The 21,943-nt window shown below is 47.7% G+C and overlaps 1 protein-coding gene across 1 annotated transcript in view; it reads right to left on the reverse strand.

Moving 5' to 3' along the window:
- The window catches only part of CSMD2 (CUB and Sushi multiple domains 2), a 621,951-nt gene that overhangs the window by 287,816 nt on the left and 312,192 nt on the right, over positions 1-21,943 (reverse strand). The window contains exons 11-12 of the mRNA XM_044913827.1: positions 5,220-5,323; positions 2,001-2,113 (exon numbers count right to left, since the gene is read on the reverse strand). Coding sequence (XP_044769762.1) covers positions 2,001-2,113; positions 5,220-5,323 — 217 coding nt within the window. The remainder of the gene's footprint in view (positions 1-2,000; positions 2,114-5,219; positions 5,324-21,943) is intronic.

Raw genomic sequence — 21,943 nt, forward strand, 5'->3', positions numbered from 1 at the left:
TCAGCTCTCCCCTGAGTCCACTCTTCTCCCGAATGCACTTTCAGGGGGCTCTTAACCTTTCTCACAGGGTTTGACTTCAGCCCTCTCCCTGCCTATCCCCACAATTAAGCCCAATTCTTGATGCCCGAGAATCAAGCATCACTAACTCCCTGGGGTAAATTCTAGTTGCTAAGTTTTCGAACCCTCACAGAGGACTTGCTATTTATTCCCACTTCCTCTTATCCTGGTGACTTAGCCAGTAGCTCTACCCCGTCGAGGTCTTTCTGCACATTTGTTTGCTGAGTGTTGACTGTCATCCCTTTCCGGCTCATGCTATTTATGGCTTATCCATACCATTGATAAAATATGGACAGATTAAGGGCAGGTGGGTGGCACACAGGATCATTCCTCCCCACTTCTGGAAACGTTCACTGCTGAACATCCAGAGAACTTCAGACATGGGGGAAACTTGAAACTCTGAGTCCAAATCCATTCCCATTTTTCCAAGTAGTGAGAGTTAGAGCTTGGCCCTGAGTTGGCGTCTCCTGATTTCTCTCTGCCGCCCCCCAGCTGTGTGTAACTCTGATGTACCCGAAGAGCCATTTGCTTAACTACCTGTGTCCTCACTCATTAGTCACCCATAATTGCAGTGCAATTCTTATTTTCACATCCTTGACCACAGTTACTCTTCACAGAAGCCCTGGGACCTAGGGTGTATTATTACCTCCATGTCCCAGATGAAGAAACAGAGCCTCAGGGAGGTTCCCTGACCTGGCATGGGGCTAGAGAGGGACAGAACCAGGATGTGAACTCAGCACTTGTCATCCCATAGGTCCTCTCTGGCTGCTATTCTGTCTCCCCTCGACATGTGCTTCTTGTTCTTAGAACAGGACCTACGCTGTCCTAGCCTCCAGAACCTGGGGAGAAGAGGTTTCTGTTGTTTTAAGCCCCCCAGTGTGTGGTCCTTTGTCAAAGCAGCTGGAGGAAACTGACAGGCCTCCTGTGTACCCAGCTTGGAGACAGAATACAGGTCCTGGTGCAGGAAGAACTCCTGGTCCCTGGGGGTGGGGGTCACACTGAGCAGAATAAGAGCCTTTTGGAGTTGCTCCCCCCCCACTCACCTCATACAGAGTTATCAGGTCTCTGAACGGGGGTGGAGAAAGACCTCTCTCTCATCCCCTGCCCCCTGTCTCTCTGAGTCATTTTCAAGACCCAGGGCTCACTTTCTCGATAGAGCCTTTCTAGATGCCGCACACGGGATGACCACCCCTTCTCCATGCTCCCACTGGCTGTTGGCCACAGATATCTTGCTTTTATAATAGCTCGTGTGTTTCCTCCTCTGTCTCACCCCTGGAGTGCAGACCCCTTGCAAGGGCTCAGATCTGATGCATCTGTTCCCTGAGTGCTGGGCTAAGCTCTGCCACCTACCAAATCTGCCAACCAAATGCTCGGGGGATGGCTTCTGCTCCCCTTTCTGTGGGGATTGGCATTAGCAGTCATCACCAATGGGAAATCTGGAAGCACACAGAAGGCTGATGATGGTGGTGGTAGCTCCTGGACCCAGAGTTCACTGTTCCCTTAATGCCGGTTCCCAGTGAGATTCAAGTCACCCTCATCTGTATCCTCCTCAGGCCACCAATGGTGTATGTCTGTCCCTAGCCCCATGCACAGTCACTCAGCACTATACGACATCCAAGTATGGCAGGTTGGGAAGCTCCAAAAGTCTATAGGGTCTTTTAAAAGTCTACACAAGCCAGGTATGAATTGCAGATGAAACGAATGTACGCCCTTAGTGCTGTGTGACCTGTGCCTCAAGTGGTTTATCCCAGATAATCCTCAAAACAATCCAGGAGACCCACTGGCCAAAGAAAGCTGAGGCTCAGACAGGTTGAATAATATGCCTAAGGAGAGGAAGCTAGTGCGGGACACAATCAGAATTCGAACCCAGGGCTTGCTGACTCCACATCCGGACCCCAAGTCTGACTGCAGAGTGAGTGGATAAGCCCCCCAACAGCAGTTACCTTCGTAAGAAGCCTTGAATCCCAGGGAGCTGCCGCTGCTATCGGTTTGGAACAAGAGCCACATTTGGTGGTTGGTGCTGACAATGAGATCTGGGACCGACGTACCTGTCAGGCTGTCAGGAGAGTGAGATTTAGAGATGTGCCCCCCACTCTGGCACCCCACAGAATGACTAGGAGCTCTACCCAGTCAGGCAAATTCGGGGCCCATGGTGTTTAACACTGGAGCCCAGAGGCATGTGATCCAGCGGCTGGGAGACTCACCACCTCTCCCCTCCGGCCATGGCTTGTGTTTACCCGTGACCCCTTAGCCCAGACCCCTGGGCTCATGAGGGAGACCTGTGTCCTTGCTTTCTCAGGGGCCGGGGTTAGGTGTAGCCAGATCTACTGCAGGGGTGTCTACACTCCTTCCACCTTTGATTTCTCACATGAACTACTGCAGAAAAGACACAGACAGAAACCCATTTCCCTAATTGAGCCCAGCCATTCCTTTTAATGAGACATCTCTTTCCGTTCCATATGGAAATATCTGCTTCCATATATGAAGCAAGGCTTAAAGTGCACCTGTCACTCCGGGGCCACATTCTTTCTGAAGAACAGAGCTTAAGCATGGGGAGGATTCTACTCACATTAACCAAATACCTATCCAAGCCAGACAATTTTCCTTCCGTTCTCTTATTTAATGACCCCAGTAGCCCAGTGAGGTAGGGGTTGTGTTATCCCCACCGTATGGATGAGAAGATAAGGGTGCAAAATGGGCAGTGGCTTTCCCAAGGTCAGCCTGATGGAGAGTGGCAGAGCCAGAGTCCACAGCAGAGGCTGGGCTTTCCAGAAGGAACCTGGCTTCCTCTTGCTGCTGAGACCAGACAGATCACCAGCACAGACCAGGGGGCGGTGGTGGAAGGTGTGATTGGATTCATGGGTCTTAATCTCTGCTCCATTCTGGGGTCTCAAAGCTTGCGGGGGGCCCTGAGTTGGCTGTATGAGATGATCAGCACAGTGTGAGTGCTGTGGGGGTGGGGCTGGGATAGATACCTGGGGCACATCGGCCTGGCCCGTGTGACATCGCAGGGCTAGGCTGCTGGCATTCTGTAGTGAGTAAGGATTGAGGCCAAGCCAGGGCTGGCTCCTAACTCTAGGGTGGCAGAGTCCATCTGACCCAATTCTGACAACAAAGGAGTCCGACAATTTTGCCATGTGTTTCCCTAAAGTTTGAGATGGATGCTGGCCTACAGAGATCTGAGGGTGGTGGGAGAGCCCCTGGGCTGTTATAGAACTCGTTGGGAGCTCACTCAAAACTTACAGAGACCTGAGTGTAAGCCCTGGAGCTGTCATTCATTTGCTGTGGGGCCCTGGGCAAGTGGCTGAGCCACTCTGGGATTTTTCATTTTGTGTTAAATGAGGGGATTGGTTTGTAAGAATCTTTCCGGCTCTGCTGTTCTAAGGTTCTCTCTCTGACAGAGCTCACTAGGATTTTGTCCTGGGAGGAGACAGAACCAGGACCCTGGCCTTCTGAGCACCATACAGGGCAGGTGAGTGATGGGGATGAGCCAGAGGAGAAAGTGAGTATGACGGCTAATTTTATGTGTCAATTTGCCTAGGCCATGGAGTATCCAGATATCTGGCCAAACATTATTCTGACTGTTTCTGTGAAGATGACTTTGGAGGACTTTAACATTTAAATTGGTAGCCTGAATAAAGCAGATTGCCCTTCCCCATATGGATGGGCCTCATCTAATCAGTTGAAGGCCTGCATGGAACAAAAAGGCTAGCCCTCTCCCAAGTAAAAGAGAATTCTTCCTGCCTGCCTGCCTTCCATCTGGGATGTTTCCTTTTTTTTTTTTCCTTTTTCCTGCCTTGGACTTGAACGGAAACATCAGCTCTTCCTGGGTCTAGAGCCTGCTGGCCTTCGGGCTAAAAGGCCATCATCCGCTCTCCTGGGTCCCAGCTTGCCAGCCCACCCTGCAAATCGTGGGGCTTGTCAGTCTCCATTATCATGTGAACCGATTCCTTATAATAAATCCCTGGCTCTCTGTGTCTATCCTATTGTTCTGTTTCTCTGGAGAATCCTGATTAATAGAGTGGAATAGGTGGGGGGAAGATATCCTTCAGGCTCACATCCCATTCCTTTCTCCTAGGAGATTCCAAGTACCAGCCATGTCACCTGATTCTGAGGGTAACATTGTGAGTCCTTTAACTGCCCTGAAAGGATCTTCTCTGGCAGGTGTGGGGAAGGTGTGGGAAGTGCCCAGAACAGAACAGCTCCTGCACAAGGCAGCTAGGACTGAAGAGCTATTTCTCCTTCAGCATGAAAACCAGAGGGCATTGGCCTGGGGCTAGCCTGGTGGGGAAGGGGTATGGCACGGGATGCTGTCCTGGACTGAAGTTAAAAGGCATGAACTCAAGTGCTGGTTCTGCCACCAACCAGCTTTGCAACCTTTGGGACTCAGTTTCCCCACCTGTTAAATGGGGATAACAATACAACTAAATGAGATATCTGATGTGAAACTTCCCTTCCCAGTGCCTGGGCACACAATGGATGTTCAGTGTATAGGAAAACTTCCCCACCCCCACCCCCCTATCTGGACAAGGGAGATGAGAGAGATCAGGCCATCTGTGCCGGGCCACATGCACAGAAGCGTTCTCCTGTGTTTATGTCAGGCTAATGATGGAGGGCAAAGGAAGATCCAACAGAATGGAATCCCAGGACAATGCGGCATTATTCTCTCCCTTGTCTAGACCATGTGAGCCTTTCTTGGCTCAGGAATTGTGGCCACCGTGTGTACAGGGTCCCAAATCCCTGACACTATTCATTTCCCAGATAGTTCTGAGCTTGCAGGGAGGTCAGCAACCACACTTCCACTGTCTCTGTCTGAAGTCAGACTGCCATGGATGGACATGGCCTTGAGGAGAAACCCGTGGGTGGCAGAAGCAGGGGCCAAGCAGAAGCAGCCCACCACGTAGAATGCTCCAGGTGCACACCCAGGACCTCAATTCCCCCTCCTCCCTGAGAAACTGTTCCTTCTGCCCACTCTTCCTGGGAGCTCCTAAAGAGAATGTGGCCAGTGTTCTGTTTCCTTCAGTCAGAGGAGAGGCGCTGGTCCCCTGTGCTTGATGCAGCATGGCCCTGGGGACCAGACAGGACGCAGCGCACCATCCCACCACCCCCAGGCCAGGACCATGTGCTTCCTGCCCTCTGGACCACAGCCCTGCTTCACTTACACATAGAGAACGGTTTTCTGGTCTCCGTCCTGCCCGCCGTCCCCGACCGTCAGGGTGTCGTAGCCCCTCTCCAAGTCAAAGTCCTCAAAGGCCAGCTTGATCACCTGGGGAGGGAGCACTGGGTTAGGGAGCAGGCAGGGGCTTCTGGGAGACACTCGTACAGCTCTGAGAAGTTCCCTCATTAGGTCCCGATGCCCAGAGTCCCTGGGACACCACCTCACACAGCCCCTGATCCAAACGGAGCATTTCCACACCACCTTTTGGAGTGTCAACTATTTCTCTCCAGGCCTTACAGCCTCTGGGGTCCCCTGATGTTTTCCAGAGATGTTCACAGCACATCTGGCCAATTCTGGGGGCTGCCACGGCAACATCAGGCACATCTGGCCGGCTGTGAGAAGATTAGATTCTCTCTTCATGCTTTAACGCACAGAAGTCCCCGTGGACTTGGTGGCAATTTTTCAAGCCACATGTGGAATCTCAGCCATCTTGCCAGCCCCCGGGGACTTGCAGAAGTTTCTCTTAGCCTCTCCTCTGCCTGCTTTTCTCTATCCTCTTTTGTTTATTCGTTGAATAAATGAATGTTCCAGGAAGGTTTCAACAAGATTCTTTTCTCTTAATTTGTGTTAGTCCTGCCTTACACAATATTTACTAAGCACACACCATGTGCCAAACTTAGGAGGTGGGGTTTCAACAGTGAGCATGGTCCCTGCCCTTGGTGACAGAACGGAAGCTGAGAACCACCAAGCCCCTGCCAGGTGGCAGGTGTTCCAATGAGGGCTGTAGGTGCACAGAGAAGCCTGGGGCTCATGGAGCCTGCGGTGGGGGCTGGAGGAGGTCTGTCCGTGAGGGTGCTGTCTGAGGGTTCTGAAGGCTGAGGAAGACAGTCAGGCCACAGGGGGATGCTGGGGGATGGAGGGGGCCATCCTGAGGAGTCAGATGCACAGGGCCCGAGTTTCGGCAGAGATGGGACATTCCAGAACAAGTGTTCACTGCCTGGTCAATGGAAGGTCTGCAAAGTGAGCACAGCTGCCGGCTGTTTCACTCTGGGGCACCATATGGCTGGGCCTTCAGTGCAAGGAGGGGACTCAGGAAGGTCCAGAACTTGAGAAATTTGCCTGGAGCTAAGTCCAAAGGGTCTTAAAATCTCCTCTGGCCCAAAGAGCTGGGGTTTATTCTGGGGGGAGTGGGTAAGAAAAGTTTTAAACAGCGGGAGACAGGGGCACATTGGTGTTTGAGAAAAACATCAGTCTGGCAGCTTGTGTAGAAACAGATGTGGCAGGAGCGAGGCCAGAGGTGGTGGGGAGGGTTCCCGTCCAGGTGAGTGATGGAGGAGGGCGGTGGGGATGGAGAAGAGAGACAGGTCTTAGCAGTATTTAGGGCTTTGTGACTGCATGGGTGTGGGAACCAAGGGAGGGGGAGGGATTCAGGATGACCTGTGGGTCCCTGGACGGGTGGGAGGTGGTGCCATGAACAAAGATGGGACACAGGGAGCACCACTCCTAATGGCTAATCTGGGCCTCTTTTTGTCTGTTTCATTTTTTAAAAAAAGTTTTTATTTAAATTCTAGTTAGTTAACATACAGTGTAATATTAGTTTCAGGGGTAAAATATAGTGATACCACGCTTCCATACCGTACCCAGTGCTCATCACAGCAAGCGCGCTCCTCAATCCCATCCCCTGTTCCCCCCTCCCCCATCTCCGTCCCCTCTGGGAACCATCAGGTTGTTCTCTAGAGTTAAGAGTCTGTTTCTTGGTTTGCCTTTCTCTTTTTTTCCCCTATGATCATTTGTTTTGTTTCTTAAATTCCATGTATGAGTGAAATCATATGGTATTAGTCTTTCTCTGACTGACTTGGTTTGCTCAGCAGTATACTCTCTAGCTCCATCCACATCCTTGCAAATGGCAAGATCTCATTCTTTTTAAGGGATGAGTAATATTCCATTGTAGATATCTCCCACATCTTCTTTATCCATTCATCTGCGGTTCCAATGTGATGAAGATCTTCCATCTCCCAGTGGGGAGGCTGGAGGTGTTCCTTTGTGTTCTATTCTACGACTCAAGGAGTAGAGAATTCCATGGTTGGTTTTTCCTCATTGTGCAGGTCTCCTCTGTGCGAACCCACATACTGGCAGGGTGCTGGCACAGCCTCACTCCCCGGTGCCTTCAGGGACCTCAGGAGCCACCTGCTGCCACACTGATTCATCAGCCCGGCTGCCATGTCCGAGGGCCCCTCCACACTGGGCATGGCATTCTCAGGAGCATCTCTATATAAGAACACCCATGAGCACAGAACAGGAAAGTGGAGGCCAGAAGAAATGTTAAAGGACACTTCCCAGAGGAAATGAAGCCGGGGCTGAGTTTGGGAGATGAACCCGAGTTAGCTAAATGAGTAAGGGAGGGAGAGCCATTGAGAGAGGGAGGAGCAGGTGAATGGGCAAAGGTGTGGGACACGAGACTCATTAGAGACTCCTAACGGATCTGCAGTGGTTGAATGAAGAGGGGAGTGGAGGCTGGTGCTGGGAGGAAGTGGGAGGAGTAGAGCAGGAAAGGCTGTCTGTCCTGCTGTCGGTCATGATTTGGGCTTTGCCCTAAAGACAAGGGGAAGTGATGGAAGGGTCATGAGCAAAGGTGTGACGTGCGATTTTTGTTTTCGGAGCAACAGCACTGAGGGATGGTGGGAAACCAGGAGAGCCATCTCTGGGCTGTGGCAGTCACGTGGGGGAGGGGGAAGGTGGGCCTGCAGCAGGCAGCGGCTGGGGTGCGCTCAGAAGGAGGGATGGCATGGAATGGTCGGCAGTGAGTGGGGATGCCTTCGCCCCTCTGATTGTCCCATTGCCAGGCCAGCTCACCCCTCACGCTCCCTGATGGCCAATGGCACCATCACGGGACTATCTGCTTGGCCCGGAATCTCCTTCCCCTCTCAGCCTCCCTGGTCCTGTCCTGATGTCACCATTTCCCAGCCAGATGCACACCGAGGGACCCGGGGCATCTGCTCCCTGCGGCCCTCCCCATTGCAAGCCTGTGTGTCTCCCTGAGCTCCTGGGCATCCCCTCATATTGGCCCGTTCACGACTCTGGTTGGCACAGACCCCTCCTTCCCTGCTGGCTCCGCTAGCAATGTCTCCTCCCTGACGCCCGTCTTTTCCAGGTGCTCCCATACCCTTCCTCACCTCTGGGTCCGCACTTACCTGCTGCACTGGCACTGATCTGTTTACCTGCTCCTCCACTACACTGGGAACTTCCGGGGGCAGGGGGTGGGCAGGGGCCAGGTCTCCCTGTCTCTGATGCCCCTGCCTGTCACTGTACCAGGCACAGGCCAGAGGCTCAGACAGTGCTGAACCAGACAACGTTTTCCAAACCCTTCCTGGTTCTCCAGCACGGACCAATGGCTAGGCCCTCGGTTCCCCCACTGGAGTTACTGTCTAGAACATAAGGCTGGCAAACCATTTCTGTAAAGGGCCAGAGAGTAACTGTTTCGCCTTGTGCAGACCATAGGATGTCTCTCGCAACTACCCACCTCTGCTTCTGTAGCATGAACGTAGCCAGAGACAGTATGCACGCGATTTACAAAATCAAGCAATGAGCTGATTTGGGCCCACAGGGGTGAGTCTGCCGACCCCCGGTGGAGGAGATTCTTTGAGACACTTAATCACAGTTTTTGATCATCTTCTCTTACAAGATTTCTTCACTGCAAGCACGGACCTCTTACCATGTGCTCGACACTGTTTGGAGCAGTTAGGACACATCAGTTCAGGGAAACTCACAACAACCGCTACTATGAATACCTCCATTTTACGAATGGAAAAGCCATTCGTAAAATGGAGGCACAGAGATGTTAGGCAACTTGCCTAAGATCACACAGCTGAGTGGTAGAACTGGACCTCACCAGGCAGCCAGAGGCCAGGCTCTGCCACTCACTGCCTCACAGCTGCCCCAGCGGGGTCTCAGGTCCACTGGGTAGCCACCGTGACTGACCCTCCCAAATCTTCCCTCAGCTCTTTTGCTGAATCCAAGCAGCTTGGCAAACACTTGCTGCATATAAAATCCGGCAAGGCCGCAGTGCCTTCTGCAGGGGGAGGGGCCCGGCCTCTGCAGGGAGTGATGGCCCTGGACGCACACTCTCGCCCATCACCCCCTTCCAGCCAGCCTCGGGGCAGAGGACACTGGCTCACCAAGCCACCTCCAAAAGAGGGAGTGTAGGATTATTATGTCTATAATGGGAAAATACTGCTTTGAAGGCCAGAACCCAGAGCCATAAAACGATTCACATCACTGGTTAGAGCAGCCATTGATGTGAACTGCATTTTAGAGCATCTGACCCTAACGCAGGAGCTAATTACACCAAGTAGACCGTACAACAGACTAACATTGCAGTGTTGGGACAGCCCCCAGTGCACAATGTACTGATGCTTTCATTTTTTTTTTTCTCCTCTTCTTTGGCCTTTGTTCAAAGACAGGATCCTATAATGACTCATTAACTAACATGCAGATCAATCAAACTCGCAGAGTGTCGTCTTTCTGAGGCAGGAGAGTGGCAGCACATGAAATAGGCATGATCAAAGAGGCATATTTGTATATGGCTCACACACCTAATTTACACCCATCAGATAAAGGGATAACCGAACCCATCATCTAGGACGTAATTACTGAGCACCTGCTGTGTGCCCAGCACCAAGCTAGGTGCTTCCCGGAAGTTATCTCACTTGCCTGGCAACTTAGAGCAGAATCCCAATGCCGAGAGCACGGGGCAGATGGTGAATGCTGGGGATCACAAAGAGGGGGAAATGAGAGTGGGGGTACACGGAGGAGGTGGGTGCGCTGGGCCTCATGTGATGGAGGAGGTGTGGGCTCTGTCCACAGATGCTGAGAGCGTTGAACTGGGAGTGAAGAGCAGGGCAGGCAGCCGGGGTAGGGGAGGGGTGGGGGGTAAGAGCAGCCTGGCTGAGTCTGCAGTTGGCTTTTACCTGGCAGGCCAGAGTGCGTGGTCTGGACTTGATGGTGAAGATGAGGGGAAGTTACAACTCAGCATGAAGGGAGGGCTGGAGGCAGGGAGACCGGCCAAGAGGCTGGTCCAGGGCCCAGGAGTGGCAGGAGGGCTTCAGGGGAGCCTGAGTCTGTGTTTGCTGCAGAAGGCAGGAAAGGGCAGAGGTCTGGAGACTATAACTTCAGCATACAGCTGCCTTCCCAGAACAGCGGGGGATGGGAGTGAGACCATGGAGAGGGTTCCCACCCTGGGTCTAGGAGGACAGTCCTTGCTTCCTGAACACTGCCCAGGACCACCCAAAGGACAGGGATCCCAGGTCTGTCAGCCTGTGCCCAATGCCTTGGGGAGGCTGCAGAGGATCTGACCGCTCACAGGCATTTTTTTTGGAAGCTGGAGTCCAAGAGACCTAACCTGAGACAGTTTTATCCAATGATTAAATTTCTGTAAGAGCCTCCTTTCTGGGCTCCTTGCCTCTGCTGCCATCCTTCACTCTGTATCCAAACTCTGTGTCCCAGGATCCCTTAGAGCAGGGGTCGGAGAACCATGGCCCTTGGGCCACATCTGGCCTATGGACTGTTTTTGTATGGCCCATTGAGTTAAGACATGTTCTTACATTTTTAAAGGTTTAAAAAACAAATAAAGCACTACAAAGAAGAATGCAACAAAAACTTCACATGGTCCTCAAAGCCTAAAATATTTATTATCTGGCTCTTTATAGAAAAAGTTTGCTGACTTCTGGCGTAGAGCAAGGTTTTTCAAATTGGGTTCCCAGGCACCCCAGGGTTCCATAAACGTACCTGAGCAGCCATTAGCCAAGGTAGAGCAGAAGCCAGAGTGAGCAGAACCCTGCTCCAACCTAAGTTCCTTTTGATCTAGTTCATGTTTTGGGATTCTGTGACAGACATGGACAGTGGTTTACTCAATGTCTCTCCCTCAGTTTACCCATGCTTAACAGAACTCTGAGTTTGGAGTGTGGCAATGTACTTAGCTAACCTCAGAGCTAAGAGCTAAGTAACAGGGTTCTGGGCAATGAGACACAAGCTGAGGAGCCCTCAGGGCATCTTCCCACCTTTCTCCTTGCTTTCCTGGAATGCAGATGTGAGGACTGAGCTGGAGCAGCCTTCTTGTGATCATGAGGACAAGAGCCACACACAGAGAATAGCAGAGGGAAAACCAGAAGGTGCTGCAGACCCTGAAGGAACTGCTAAACCAGCCCTGGACTCTTCACCTCTAGACCTTTGGTATATGGTGAAATAAACTGTGCTTTGTTTCAGCTTCTGTGGAGGCATTTTCTATAGTTCATAGCCAATCGCAACCTAATAGCTACAGGTTCTGAAGAAAGACTTTCGCCACCATAGAAGTTTGCCAACTCTTGACCATCAGGATAAAGCTTAGCATCTTGGCAAGGACAACCTAGGCTGAAATGGCTTTCCTAGCTAATTAGAGCTCCCTTCCACATTGCTCTGCAGTAGTCCCACTTCCCCTATTCCTCCTCAGAGCACTTCTCTGAGCTCCTGAGGGCTGACCTTGGCCCACCCAGCCTTGGTTTATGAATTCTGTCAGTTTGACCATTAGCTCCAAGAAAGGAAGGGAAGTTCCTTTTCCTGGACATAGCCTGCACAGTGATTCCTGGCCAGATCTTGCTGGGGGCCCAGGGCAGGGTTGGACGGGTGGCTCTTGGGGTGGGGAGGAGGGGAGGCCAGTGGGAAGGCTGACCTTAACCCCAGGAGTTCAAGCAGAATGCCCTGAGCACCCTTGAGAAGGCTTTGGAGGAGGCTGGGAACGAAAGCCCAGGGGCAGAGACTGAAAACTTTCAGACGTTTTGGAACTTTGGTCACTACTTCAGGTTGAATTTTGGAGGCTCAGAGAGTAGCAAACCCGTTCATCCATTCATTGGCTCTTTCATTCACTGATTGATGAGTTCATTTATTCACTTAGTCATTCAACAGTTAAAATGCACTTGCCACATGCTGGGCTTTGGGAAGGAAATGGCAAGCAAGCTAAACATGGCCACTGCCCTGAGAGACCCCACAGTCTGGAAGAGGCGATGCATGAGTCTGTGGAAAACACCATACAGTGTGATGGGTGCTGGAGTCAGAAGGGGATGGGGCAAGTATGAGGGCCACGGAAAGTCCTGGCTAGCGGAGGGCCAGGGCTTGCCTTCAAGAACAGAGGAGGGGGTGTGGGGACATCAAGGCCACAGCCAGGTGTGGGGAAAGAGGAACGCCAAGAGGTGATGTGAGGTGAGGACAACTTTAAGAGGAACAGAATCAGGTTTAAGACTTGGAGGAGGCCATTAAGGGGTCATGAGGAACGGGCTTAGGGGCACCTGGGGGAAAGCCCTCTGGTGGCCAGCATCTCACATGGGGCCCAGCACAGACAGGGCACGAATCAATGTTTGCTGAATGAGTAAGTGAGTGAGCAAATGGGCCAGCAACTGTGCCCCTGACATTTGCACTAGGAAGCGATCATTTGCCCGGAGAGTAATTTCCCAATTCTTCAGGTGCACAAAGGGAAGAGTGACACTGGTAATCCCTGAGGAGGGAATAATCAAAACCCTGTTATCTTTGGCTTTGAAGTTCATGAAATGAGATTTCCTTTCTCTCTCCAGTCCATGCCCCCTCCCCCGACTCTTCCCCGCCCCCCGCCCCCCCATCTGCCTTGCTTTTACTTCTCTTGTAAAGGTGGATTGACTCTCCTGCTCAAACCCAGCAAGGTTCACATACAAATCAGATCATAGGTCTCAAGTTCATACTGAGGAGCTGCAAAAGAAAGGCAGATGTGTGCAGGTAGGACGTGGGTCTGGGCTTTAGTTCTGACCGCAGAAATTCCATCAGCACGTCTTCCGGGAGGCCCGGCTGAGAGGTCCTCACAGAAGGAGGCCCCAGGGCCCCACGGGGGCAGGGCTGTACCTGAGGAGCTACCTGACATGGGGCCAGGTCTCCTCCGTCAGTCATTAATGTATCCAAACACCTGCTGAGCTCCTCCTATGCCAAGCACTGTCCCTGCTTTCAGGGTGCTCTTGGGCTATGGGGGAAGGAGATTCTAAACCCAGTGCGACATGATATGCACACAGACAAAAGGTGCTGATGGAATGCTGTAGGAATAGAGGAAGAACCAAGATCTGGTGGAGTTAGGAGGGCTTCTCAGAAGAGGGGGTATTTGGACTGTGTGTTAAAGGGGGACAGGAACTTGCCTGGAGGGGAAGGGAAGGCACACGGGGACAGGATGTCAGACAGAGGTCTGAAAGGGCCGTGTGCATCTATGAACCAGGAGTTTAGTGTGGCTGAAGCCAGGGCTGCCCCCGGGGTGGGGGGTGGTGGTGGGTGCTGTGTGCTTTGCTGCGAGGCAAGGGGGTTGTTGTTTAGCACACAAGCTTGGCTGGTCAGAGCCACCAGGGTGCCCTTCAAAGGTATAGTCCAGGCACCCATCCCAGATCCATGGGATCCTATCTTGGAGGAAAGAGCTCTGGAATTTGTGTCTTAAGTTCTCTCCAGGTATTTTTCTGATGATTAACCAAATTTGGGAAATAGTATTGTGAGTAGAATGACTATAAGGACTAAGATAGCCCAAATGGCCAGGTGGGGCTCACATTTCTCGAGGACATCTCAACCAAAGGGAGAATGTGGAACCATCTGGAGTAGGCCAACATCACTTGCTCTGAGCCTTCTTTCTTCTCCCCGAATCTGCCAAGCTTCCAGGAGGATGGCCTGGGTATTTTTAATTATTTTATTCTTAGTTTACTGAGTAGAGACATACCCCTCACCTGCCGCTCCAATAAGACCGTAAGTTCTTGTCCCCACAGTGCATTGCTGCACGGTCCATAGGTACTCAGCCAATGCTGGTGTCTTGATATATTCTTGGCCATTTCCACACCAGAGCATTTCGTTTCTCTTCGGACCTTCTTATTGCCCTTGGGGGGCCCTAGTTACTGGAACATTCACAGCTCCCTCTCAAGCTCAGCCCACAGAGGTCCTACAAGGGGGATGGCATTCCAGCAAAAGTCCTCAGGTCCACAGATATCCAGGTGCCTGGATGAATAATCATCTCATGATCATAAGGAGGGGCAGACATGTGTCCTGCTCTGCACAGTTATAGGCAAAACCCCAGCCTCTCCTAATACCATCCTTCTTCACATGCTCCACGCAAGAGAGCCCCTGCATTCTCAGTCCATGTGCCTCTCACTTATTTCAGATCCTCCTACATCTTCACTCTCTTCCTCTTCGCCTGCTCTGCCCTTAGCCTGCAAACATATTCCAGTTTCCAATATCCTAAACAAACACTCTAAGTAGCCCCAAGCTTTCTGTCCACCTTACCTCCCTCTCATGCCCTTTCTCCTTCCTTCACGTCACCTTGAGACTTGTCAGAGGGGCTCTCTGGGCTCCCTGCTCCTAGAGACTCCCTTCCCGCTCATTCTCTCCCCACCCCACAGCTGTTTCTGCCCCCAGAGCTTCACTGAAAGGTCCTCTTCCAAGGCCAAAGCCAATGGTCTCTTTTCGGTTTTTCCCAGCAAGACCCGTTCCTTCCCACCATTGTCAGCGTATCCTGCATGGAAATTCTTTTTCTCCTCCTAACTTATGCTGCTCTTCCTCTGTGTCTTGCATTGGATTTCTTTTATCTATAAGGATGGTGTTTGTTTCCAGATCCATTCGGAATCTTCCGATTCTCTTTGCTTCTCTCCAGGAAGTGTTCTATTCCTTAGGCTTCTATTCTCACCCATGTGCTGAGGAGGTAACATTCAATCTCTCTACTGAACCCAGATTTACCCGATTTCCAACTGGGTAACATCCAAATGTCACTGCATGAAACACAGGGACTTCAAATGCACCGTTTTCCTCTTGACCCTGTAAAACATGTCCCTCCCCTTCCATTTCCTTTTGAAGCCTCCCATCGGTCCAAGTCGGAAAGTATCGCATCATCATTTGTTTGTTCACCGAATCAATATTTGCCGTATGCCCACTATGTGCCAGGCACTGTGCTGGTCACCTGGGATACAATGTTGAGTAAGACCCTCCTTTTCTCTCCATCCTCACATCCAGTCAGCCACCAAGTGCAATTCCATTCCCTACATTTCTCTTATATCTGTCTCCCGCTCAGTATTTCCAAAGCCTTGGTGGATGCCCCCATTTTTCTTACTTGGGTAACTGTTTCTGCCTCCTAACTGGTCTTGCTCCCTCCAGGATCCCTCTCTAATCCTCTCCACTGCTGCCAGAGTCATCTTTTAAAAACTCAGACCTTCCTGCTATTGCTCTGGTTCAGAAGAAAGGATGACCCTCATCCTTTCCGAGGCTGATCCCTAGGCCTGTCAGTCCCACGCCCTCCCATTTACTCTGGGACCTTGTTCCATCCAGCAGCACAGCCCAGCTGCTGAGAGCATGGGCAGTGGAACCACAAAGACTGGGTTTAAATCCTGGTGCTTCCACTTACTGGCTATGCACTGTGGCTAAGTTTCCTATGCCAATTAACCTATCCACGATTCAGTTTCCTCACCCATCATGTGGGTCTCTTACCACCTAATTAATTGTGCTATGAAGAGAATGAAATAAAATCATTTATACAGAAGCCTTAGCTCAGTGCTTGGCATATGACGTACTTAGAGTAAGACATAACTGTTGTTGTTACTACCAACAGTCTAGCATTTCTGCCCTTAAAAATCTGTTTCAGGACAAAACCCAAACCTCTCTGCCAAGCACGTAGGTTCAGTATGATCTGGATCCTGTGACCTTTCCAGCCTCATCTTGATCCAGACATGCTGAATTCCTTTCAGTTCTGAGAGGTTGTTCCAAACCTCAGTGCCTTTGCACAGGCATCCACTCTGAGTTATGGATTTCCAAGCCTACTCATCCTTGCAGAGCCTGCTCAAATGTGAAAACTTCCCTGACCTTCCAGTCAGTGGCTCCTTCCAACATTTTCCAAGGTAGCAAACTGGACACCCCTCCATCAGCATTTACCCATTCTCTAGTTTTTTATTTGCATGCCTGTCATCTCTCCTGTGTACATGTTCCTCAAGGGCAGAGATCATATCTATAGTCAATGAATGAGTGAGTGCTCATCTCATAAGACATATTGTGAACTTGGAGAGACTGGGCTTTTCTCTGAGGGGGATATTCCAAGGGTGACTGGACTGGCAGTCCTCGACACACCTGTATCTCTCCTGTGGGCCAGTGAACAGGGTTAGGAACACATTATGCATCTTCCCTGATGTTTGCAGGAAGGCAGCTCTGATTCTTCAGTCTTAGATTTCTGGTTGCCACATTTACACCCTTCTTTCTGCACACAATGCTCCCTGCCTCTCCTCCAGTGTGGTATCAGTAAGGGACTCCTTTCAGCCTCTCTGGGCTCCTCAGCACTACCTGAAGCTCATAAAGAACCTATGGAGATGATAGGAACATCCTTTTTCACAGCTTGACTCTGAGGGAGTACCCTTCAGAGGGGCTGGCTTCAGGAACCCAGCCTGGCATGACCTCCTGCAGGACACGTGAGGGAGTGACTGATATGGAGCCACTGAACTCCACACACCAGGTAAGACTAGCTCTTCTGGGGGGCCGGGGGGAGGGTGAATCAAATTGTTTCTCAGAAACTTCTCAGGCCTTATTTACACTTTCCCCTGCACCTCACCTTCAGGTTCAAAAGAAAATTGAGATAAGCATCTTTAACAATACCCAAGAAAGAGCCTTCTCATCAACAACTTAATAACTTTGTGATAGGAAGTCCTTCTTCCGATCCAGACTCCACCCCCATGTGGCTGAAGCATCTTTCCCCATTGACTAGGTTCATCACCAAATGGTTTGATGAAATGTGAGTCTTTCTTTGTAATATGCCTTGCAGAGGAAATCTGTTTCCATTGTCCCCAGCACTGTGGTCCTAAGCACCCTGACCAAACAATTTTAAAATGTTGAGTAAAATTTAAAAAGGAGAAAAAAAAAGCTTTTTTTTTTTTTTTACAAATTAGTAAATACTATGAACTGAATTTTATCTCTCTAAAATTCATATGTTAAAGCCTTAACCCCCAGTGTAATGGAATTTGGAGACAGGGCCTTTACGGAGGTAATTAAGGTTAAATGAGGTCATAAGGGTAGAGCCCTAATCCAACGGGATTGGTGTCCTTATAAGAGAAGCAGAAGACACCAGAGAGTTTCTCTCTCTGCATGCATAGAGAGTAAAGGCCATATGAGGAGGAGGCCATCTACAAGCTAGGAAGAGGCCTCACCAGAAACTGAATTTGCTGGCACCTTGATTGTGAATTTCTAGCTTCCAGAACTGTGAGAAAATAAATGTCCCCTGTTAAGGCCACCCAGTCTGTTTTGTTTTGTTATGGCAGCCTGGGCAGACTAATAAAGTAAGAATACTCAGAGTCCAAACCCAGTGACTGTAGGGACCCAAACTATGACTCAGAGCATGAAGCTGGCATTGGCCTTGGGTGCATATTTAAAAACTGGTGAAGTAGAGCTCTGATTTTCAGGGCCTTGTGGAGAAGAGGGAACAGGAGACAAAGGTCAGGACCCACAAAGGTGAGGACTCTAATATGACACCCCTGAATAAAGTTGGGCTAATTAAAGCTGCACCCATAGTGTGAGGGTGAGAGAGAAGTAAGACTGCCTTCCTTCTCATCTGCCACTACTGCCCTCTGGCTGGATCTGGAGGCTGATTACTTATCTGAGACCTTGACACTAAGTGGACGCAAACAGAAAACTTCCCCCGAGACTCCTTCACAATAAGTCTGCCTTCACATGGGTTTGCACATTACTTGGGTGGGTTGACACCTTCATACTGAGAATTTAGTATGAGAGGTTTCTGGCTAGTAATGCTCCCAGGCACTGGGCAGAAGCGAATGTAAACTCTCTCTGGGAGAAACCACCTTCTACCTAGGTCTCAAAGAAGTCTCACAGACAAAGTTTATGATTCTACCCACACAGAATTACAGACAGGACAAGGAAGGAAACATGGTTCTGGGAGGCAAGAAGTGAGAAACAACAGACAACAGAATCAAACTTGCAAAGACTTCTGATATTGGGATTAACAGATACAGAGTATAAAATAAATATGTTTAACATACTTAAAGAATTAAGGAACATATGAGTAGGGGGCAAAATAGTATAAAATACGATCAAGAACACTTTTTGAAAACCAAATATGATCTCCTAAAATATGAATGGTGCTATTTGAAATTAAAATAAATCTTCAGGGGCGCCTGGGTGGCTCAGTCGTTAAGCATCTGCCTTCGGCTCAGGTCATGATCCCAGGGTCCTGGGATCGAGCCCTGCATCAGGCTCCCTGCTTGGCGGGAAGCCTGCTTCTCCCTCTCCCACTCCCCCTGCTTGTGTTCCCTCTCTGGCTGTCTCTCTCTCTCTCTGTCAAATAAATTTAAGAAAAAAAAATCTTCAGTGAATGAATTCAACAGAGGTTAGATGTAGCTCAACAGAGAATTGGTGAAGAGAATGACAGAAAATTATAGAAGTTAAGAAACATAGAAGATGCAGTGAGAAATATTAACATGTCTTGTCAGGCTTTCAGGAGCAGAAAAGAGAGAGAATAAAGGAGAGAAAACAGTTAAAAAGACAATGGCTAAAAATTTCCCCAAACTGATGAAAGATAAAAATCTACAGATTCCAGAGCTTAATGAAGTCAATCAGGATAAATGCCAAGATATCCACAACTAGACACTTGATCATGAAACTGCAGAACAATAAAGACAAGGAAAAGACCATAAAAGCAGCCAGAAGAATATCATACAAAGGAATGACAATAAACTTACAGCAACAATGGGAGCTAGAAGACATTGGGATAATATTTCCATGGGCAGAGAGAATGTAATTATCAAACAAGAATCAAATACTTAGTGAATAGCAGTGTTCTTTCAAGAACAAGGGGAGAACAGACATTTTAAGACAAACAAGAACTAAGAAAGTTTGTCATTAACAGGGCAATAAATTCCAAAGCATGTACTTTGGACAGAAAGAAAGTAATTCCAAAGAGAAGGACTGATATACAAGAAGAAATAGTGAACAAAACAGTAGATGTGTGAGTAAATCTAAATGGACATTAGTGTTATTAAACAAAAGCAATAATGACTTGTGAGCAAAAGAAAGGCAACATGAAAATACACGCACCATAGAGTATGAATTGGGAAGGAGTAATTAAAGTCAGTGTTCTAAGACCTCTGACTTTTCAGGGGGAACATAAAATTACTATTTACATTAGACTTTGCTAAGTATGCATATTAACACTAGACATCTAGGGTTAACCCTAAAAAATACAAATGATAGTATAATTTAAATGGTCTAACTTTTTCAGTTGAAGGATGAATTGCCAGAGGGGATTTTTAAAAATCCAGCTATACACAAGACATATATAAAGCATAAGGAAGTAGAAAGGTTGAAAGCAAGAGAACAGGAATGATTTATTAAACCAAAACTAAAAAAACCAAAAACCAAAAAACAAACAAAAAACTGATGGAATAGGTGGGGGTAAAAGCTTTAAGGTCAAAAGCATTACTATAGGTAAAGAGAGTCATTAAATAACTATTTTTGAAAAAGCTCAATTCATCAGCAAGATATAAAGTTCTCAACTTGCAAGCTCTAACAGCAGTCTCAAAATATATAAAGCAAAAACTGACAGAACTTCAAGGAATATTAGGCAAACCACCATCATAGTGGGAATTTTTTTTTTTTAAAGATTTTATTTGACAGAGAGAGAGAGAGACAACACAAGCAGGGGGAGTGGGAGAGGGAGAAGCAGGCTTCCGGCCGAGCAGGGAGCCCGATGCGGGGCTCGATCCCAGGACCCCGGGATCATGACCTGAGCCGAAGGCAGATGCTTAACGACTGAGCCACCCAGGCGCCCCCATAGTGGGAAATTTTAATTTGCCTTCTCTTGCAGTTGACTGATAAAGACGGCAAAACAATGAAGATATAAAAGATATAAGCACAATTAGCAAGGGTGATGTAATGAAGATATTAGAACACAAAAACTGCAAAATACAGCTTATTTTTTCAAACACACAAAGAATATATGTGAAAAATGACATTCCTGATCCTAAAAGTCTCAACAAATTTCAAATGATTCAAATACAATGTTCTCTGACCACAAGCTTTAGATCAGTAACAAAAAGACAGCTAGACAAATCCTCTATTTGGAAATTAAGGAATATTTCTAAAAAACTCATGGTTGAAAGATAAAAGAATAATGGAATTGGAAAATATTCAGAACTGAAGGATAACAGAAATACTACCTACAAAACCTGTGGGAATGTAGCCAAAATAGTCCTCAGAGGGAAATTTGTAGCCTTAGATGCTTAAATAATATTGAAAAATAATGAATTAAGCATCAAAGTTAGGATGCTAAAAAAGGAGTATAAACCCAGAACATACCCAAATATAATAGAAGGAAAGAAACTGGTGAAATAGAAAATAAACATATCAAAAGAAATATTAACAAAACTAAAATCGGTTCTTTGCAAAGAATTAAAAATGTGAAACCTCTGGCAATGTTGATAAAAAAGAGATACAAAATTAGAAATAAAAGAGGGAATAAAATATATATAGTGAGAGATAGTATACATAACTTTATGGCCAATAAATTTGAAAACTTACTAAAATGGACTCAAGAAAAAAATAAGATAATCTAATAGTCTTTTAGTCATTAAAAGTATTAAATCTATAGTTTGAAATCTTCCAACAAAGGAACACCAAATCCAGATAGTTCTGCTGAAAAGTTCCACCAATTTTCTGAGGTAAAAGTTATTCCAACCTCTACTATTAACTCCATAGGATAGAAAGAGAAGATACACTGGCCAAATCATTTTTTGAGGCTAACAATGTCTTCTTGAAAAAAATCTGGCAAGGGTAATACGTAAGATGAAAAAAAAAAAGGCCAATCTCACTAACAAAATGGGAGCAAATTACTAAACAAAATATTAGCAAATCAAATATAGACATTTATAACACTTAGATGTTTATTTAAGCATCTAATACTAAATTACCAAGTTGGGTTTATCCCAGGAATGAAAGGTTGGTTTAACATTAGAAAAATCTACCGATGTAATTCACCACACTAAGAAAATTAAGGAGCAAATCATGATTATATCAATAGATATAGAAAGGTGCTTGATAAAACGCTACATTTATTCACAATAAAAGCGCTTAGAAAACTAGAGTCAGAAGGGAGCCATAAATTAAAAAAAAACTTCAGCAAACATCATACTTAATGATAAAAACATTCTATTTAACATCAAACAATGACAAGTGTGCCCACCATCATCACAATAATTGACATTATACTGGAGGGTCTAGCCAGAACGTTAGGGCAAGAAAAAGAATAAAGAGAAGGTATAAGGATTGGAAAGGAAGAAATAAAACCATCATCCTTTGTCCTTTCTAGAAACCCCAAGTAATTCATAGATAAATCACTACAAGAATTGCCATATTAAAAAACCAAAGAATAAAAATTAACTGCATCTCTAAATACTAGCAAGAACTTGGGAGAAAATGAAATTTTAAAAGATATGATTTATAATAGTAACAATAAATATAAGATATCTAGAAGTACATATATTAAGAAACAAACAAGATCTATAATGGAAAAAAATTACACAGTTTACTGACAGCCCTAAGGAAATAGATATACCATACTCATGGATGGGAAGACTCAGTATAATAAAGATATCAGTTCTTCTCCAATTGATCTGTTGTTTTGGTATAATTAAAGATTCTAACGGGTTGTTTTGTGGATCTTGGCAAGAT

This window comes from Neomonachus schauinslandi, chromosome 4, assembly GCF_002201575.2.
Source record: "Neomonachus schauinslandi chromosome 4, ASM220157v2, whole genome shotgun sequence".
Classification (NCBI taxonomy): Eukaryota; Metazoa; Chordata; class Mammalia; order Carnivora; family Phocidae; genus Neomonachus; species Neomonachus schauinslandi.